General features: G+C 37.2%; 1 protein-coding gene across 1 annotated transcript in view; it reads left to right on the top strand.

The window, feature by feature from the left end:
• Positions 1–5,317, top strand: part of KLHL1 (kelch like family member 1) — a 120,319-nt gene that overhangs the window by 87,173 nt on the left and 27,829 nt on the right. The window contains exon 7 of the mRNA XM_015832338.1: positions 4,070–4,294. Within this exon, the coding sequence (XP_015687824.1) occupies positions 4,070–4,294 (225 nt within the window). The remainder of the gene's footprint in view (positions 1–4,069; positions 4,295–5,317) is intronic.

Here is a 5,317-nt window from a genome sequence, read left to right on the forward strand (position 1 = left end):
CGTAGCTGCCTGCCAAGACCTTTTTACTCCAAACACACAGAAACAAAAACAATACACACAGTTGAACAGCACACTACTTTGCCAGAGATTCAGCTTTTGTCCGTCACAGAGGTCCAAATGGCCACCACCACCCTTTTATAGCCTGTGGGGTGTGGTCCAGTGACTCAGCTTAATCTCTGGCACGTCTCTTTTTCTGCTGTGCACGCTTATCGCTCCTACACTGGCGTGGATCCAGCCACAACTTCTCCTCCTCATTATCCGACACACCTGGCTCCTGGCCAATCTGAGAAACACCTGGCTCCTGGCCAATCTCTTCTCCGTCGGGAGACACCTGAGGCATTGCCAAAGAGGAGGGTCTTGGAGAGGGAGGCCTAGCCATCTCCTCTCCTTCATGTTCGGAGCCTTCTTTCTCTGATAAGAGGGGCTCACAAGATGGAGCCACAACAACAGCATGACTATATGCTGAGGGGCACAGAATGCTTCCCACTGAAATGGTACCTATTGATCTACTCACATTTGCATGGTTTTGAATTGCTAGGTAGGCAGGAGCTGGGGCAAGGATGGGAGCTTACCAGTGGTGGGATTCAAATATGTGAACAACCGGTTCTCTGTGTGGATGCCACTTCCGGAAGTCCATTCTGGGCCTGGGCAACAAAAAATTAGTTACCGGTTCTGCCAGAGTGGTGCGAACTGGCTGAATCCCACCACTGGAGCTTACCCATCACACAGCACTCAGATTTCAAATTCTGCTGTCAGCTTCCCAGCTGACAAGCTTAAATGTCTTTAACCATTGAGCCATCATGCCCCACAACATGATATATACATATAACATATATATATATTCTAATAATATATGCATGTAATATATGAATTTATATATATATAGTTTGCATTTAAATTCATATATTATTAGAATACATGAAATTATTACGTTAGTGGTCAATTAATGCTGCCATATTTTAATTTAAGGAAAGAAGAACCTATGACAGTAGTGGCGAACCTATGGCACGCGTGCCAGAGGGGGCACTCAGAGCCCTCTCTGTGGGCACGCGTGCCTTGCTCTTTGGCTAAGTTTTCTGAGGAAAAAGCCATTTCTCAAGCCCTTTCCTAGCCAAAAGAAGCCTCCGGAGCGAGTGTGCTGTTTTCAGCTTTGAATTATATCAAATCTGACACCAGAAACAGATTAACAGATGACCTGAGTGCAGCATGCGTTGCTTTCAAACTTACAAAGTATAATCCAAGGTTAGACAAATTATCAGCATGCATACAACAGCAAAAATCACATTAATTGTTCAAAAGTATGCCAAATGCAAACTTTTACCTTTCAGGAAAAAGTTGTTTGTATCATTGAAAGCTTTGTTACTGTGTTTTTCTTTTAAGACAAAAGATGTTAATGTATGAGTTGTTTTTTTTTCTAAACTAAAACCTCAGTATTCAGATTAAATTGCCATGTTGGCACTTTGCAATAAATAAGTGGGTTTTGGGTTGCAGTTTGGGCACTCGGTCTCTAAAAGGTTCACCATCACTGACCTATGAGCTAGATGGATATTCATCAGTGGGACTTAAACCAGACCTGATTAACTTAGTATGACTAAGACAGAACCCAAAGTTACAGAAATATGTTAATGTTAAATCCTCTTTGAGGTTATCTTGTTATTGCAGTAAGCCTGCTAATAACTTTTTCTGGGAAGCTCTTTTGGCTGATTTTGCTCTTGATAAAGCTGCTGCTGACATAGACCTTGACCACTTGCTCAAGATTTAGTGATGTTGCTTCAAATAGGTGTAAGCTAATGACCTTGGCCTGCAACTGTATGCACTGAGATAAAAATAATCTATTGAAGTGGAACAAATGTTATTGAACTGGGTTATTGACACAGATATCAAGGAGAATTCCATTAGAAGACAGAAAATAACATAGGCAGCAGAAAGTTTAAGAATATTTATCCAACATCTCCCCCGCACACACACTTGTAGCAGTTGATTCTTATTTAATTTTTTCATTGAAAATAAACATGGCACGTGGCTTGTTCCATGGTCAAATATCAGACAATGAAATATAGTAGCTTATATTATGGAGTCTCCAAGCGATAGAGTTCTGCCTTAGGAAAACAGTTGATAATTTGGTGACAGCCATGCAAAGAATTAAGACCAAACTCACTGTTAAATATGTAAAATCTCATAAACTGTTTATCTGTAGCACAGAAGTGTATAATTAATTACACTTCCATAGAGACACACTTTCTAATCCTATCTACTTTTACAAAATATTATTTTAGGAATCCTTTCTTTAACCCAATGCTTCTAAAATAGAAATTTCCAGTTCTCTTTGAACCTATGTAAAATTTGAATGGCAGCTCTAATTTCTACAATTCTATAATGGTTTTACTTCACACCTTACATTAAAAATAGTTTACAGGAAGATGTGTGTGAGGCAGCACTAAGTAATGTTGAACAGGTCAGACTGCTTGCCTGAAATCAAATCTCCAATGAAAAAAAAATAACCTCTTGCCAAATACAAATTAAGATGTGAGTATACAAACATCCAAATATAACCTTTGGGTATGTCATTATTTACTCTTAAAAAAAAAAAACCTTCTGTCTTCCAGTACAGTGAGTTAGAAGGAACATGCCATGTGACCCATAAATAGTTATAAATCAGTTTCTAAAAGATTTTGTGCCGACTTCTATTGCAAAATTAGTTCTAACGTTTTTTAAATGTATTAGCCAAGTTACAACTACAAAGTTTCAGTTTTGGTTTGGGATACCACAATTCAAACAATGACTTCGGTAAATTGGCAAAGTCCATGATATTTTCGAGCAATCCGCTTGGTAATACGAAGAATGTTGCATTTAACTCAGTCTAATTAGAAGATTAATTCATTTGTATAAGTTCTTGTTCTGAATTAACATCTATGGGAAAAAAAGCATTTAAATATAATTGAATGCCGGCATTAGCTCGTATTTCTTGTGCTAAGGAGCAAATTAGAAAAAAAAAATAATATCTATGGTTGTGCTAATTATAATTATTCTATTAGACTGAGATTCAAATAAAATTCAAATTACACAACAACTTTTATTACTATGAAACACTTTCAATTCAACCAAGTTTAATGGGTCTTTTATTTGTTTTTTCGATTAGGACAGTAGCTATTTCATTTCTATAAAACCTTTATTTTGAAAGACTGTTTTACAGAAACAGCATAACGGTAGAGAAATAAGTTAAAAAAACATTTAATGCTAAACAATAACAAACTTTCTTTCACTCTGATTTTGAATACTTCTCGTTTAGAAAGGTTTTCTTAAAAAAACAACAACAACCCAGAAGTGCATTGTTTTGTATTTTGTTGGTTAAAGCCTTATGTTTGGGTGGGCCAATTCCTACAATCTTCTAAGAATGAGAGCAGTTCAAGGGGAAGGGATCATTAACACAGATAGGAAGTTAACAACAAGCCCTCTTTGCTGGTTGTTGAAGCTTCTATCCAGAATGTTTTAGCTTAGATTCCTACATTGAAAAGAAGTTTCAGTGGCATAGCTTTCATTCTGCATCACATTGGTAAGGAATGCTACAGAAGACAGACATGTGCAAAACTGACAAAAATATAGGAAGAGTAATTCTTAAATCTGAGCCCTCACAATATGTGGATCCAACTAGCAGCAGGAGAAATTCCAACCAAAACATACACCAGATGTAGTAACTGAGGGCTTTAATGAGGTGTGAATTCTCTCATCTGAATTTTAAAATAATTAATTTGTTCCCCTTGGGCTTCCTGTATGATAACCTGCCAAAATAATAGGGAAGTAAAATCTGAAACGGCTGCTTAGGAACTGTGAGAATTACACAGATACACTCTGTCTCGATAACCGGATTCAAGGATCTGTGCATTTGCCAAGATTGCTGGGCTTTTGTTTTTCACTACAATGGAAAGAAATGTGTTGAATGTTTTCTGATAAATAACGGGGGTCAGGTGTTTACTTTCAAAGAGGGCTTTTTTTCAATTTTTTTTTTGCTAAAAATCATGTGAGTCATTCTGTGCTCTCACTAATTTCATTGTTGATGTTCCCTCAGCAGGTGCTACAACCATTGAGAAGTACGATCTTAGGACCAATATATGGATCCAGGCTGGAGTAATGAATGGAAGAAGGCTACAGTTTGGTGTGGCTGTTATTGATGACAAGCTCTTTGTTATTGGAGGGCGAGATGGCTTAAAGACATTAAACACGGTCGAATGTTATAATCCGAAAACAAAGGCTTGGACCGTCTTGCCTCCAATGTCTACTCACAGACATGGCTTAGGTAAGAGTTCCCTTTATGAAAGGTGACTTTGTCAAATGGGGTAATATATAAATATATATATATTCAAAATTTGTGGCTGGCAAAGAGGTAGTGGGAGACTAGTATAGCTATTTCAGGCTCATTAGCCCTCATCAGCTAGTCACACCCTTTAGGGATTCGAACCTGGGCAACTTGCATGTTAGGCAGCTGTATTACCCTTTTGAGCCAGAGGTTCCCCCTTACTCCTGTCAGCAGAAACCAGGGAGGATATATATATCTTATCTTTTGGGTGAGGCACCCGGTCTATCAAATGTAAATCAGTCTGTTCTGCTTTTTGCTCCAATCTAGGAGCATGTTTTGGAGGCAAACGTCACATATTGTGAGCACTATAAATTCAAAATTTGTGGCTGGCAAAGAGTTAGTGGGAGACTAGTATAGTTATTTCAGACTCATTAGCCCTCATCAGCTAGCGCGAAACACAGAACAGACTGGTTTACATTTGGTAGACCGGGTGCCTCACCCAACAGATAAAATAGATGATAGATAGATAGATAGATAGATAGATAGATAGATAGATAGATAGATAGATAGATAGATAGATAGATAGATCACAAAATAAAGTGTGTGATAGCCAAAAGTCAGTTAGAGGCAAGCCAGTACCAAAACAAAATGAATATAATTCTCTATTCTTAAACTGATCCATCAATAAAAAAGACGTTGAAATTTGGAGCAGCTTCCATATCTAATGTAACTTAGAGAAAATGTAAGTTAGAGTTAATTGAGTAAACTTAGCATTACTTTATTCATAGTGGTAGGAAATATCAAGAGGGCACAAAGAGAGATTGAAAGTCTCTACTTTATTATGATTTTAGGATATAAGATATCACATGATTTGTAAATAAACTTCAGAATACACTTCTTTCATTTTTAACTAATGATAAGCACCTAGTATTTTTCCCCAAGAAACATACTTGTAGTTATAATTTAGTGACTGAACACAGTCATATAGAGATACAATTATTACAATCTTCAGATTACAAGCAG

The sequence above is a fragment of the Protobothrops mucrosquamatus genome, unplaced genomic scaffold, assembly GCF_001527695.2.
Source record: "Protobothrops mucrosquamatus isolate PMUCROS unplaced genomic scaffold, P.Mucros_1.0 scaffold2, whole genome shotgun sequence".
NCBI classification, from domain to species: Eukaryota; Metazoa; Chordata; class Lepidosauria; order Squamata; family Viperidae; genus Protobothrops; species Protobothrops mucrosquamatus.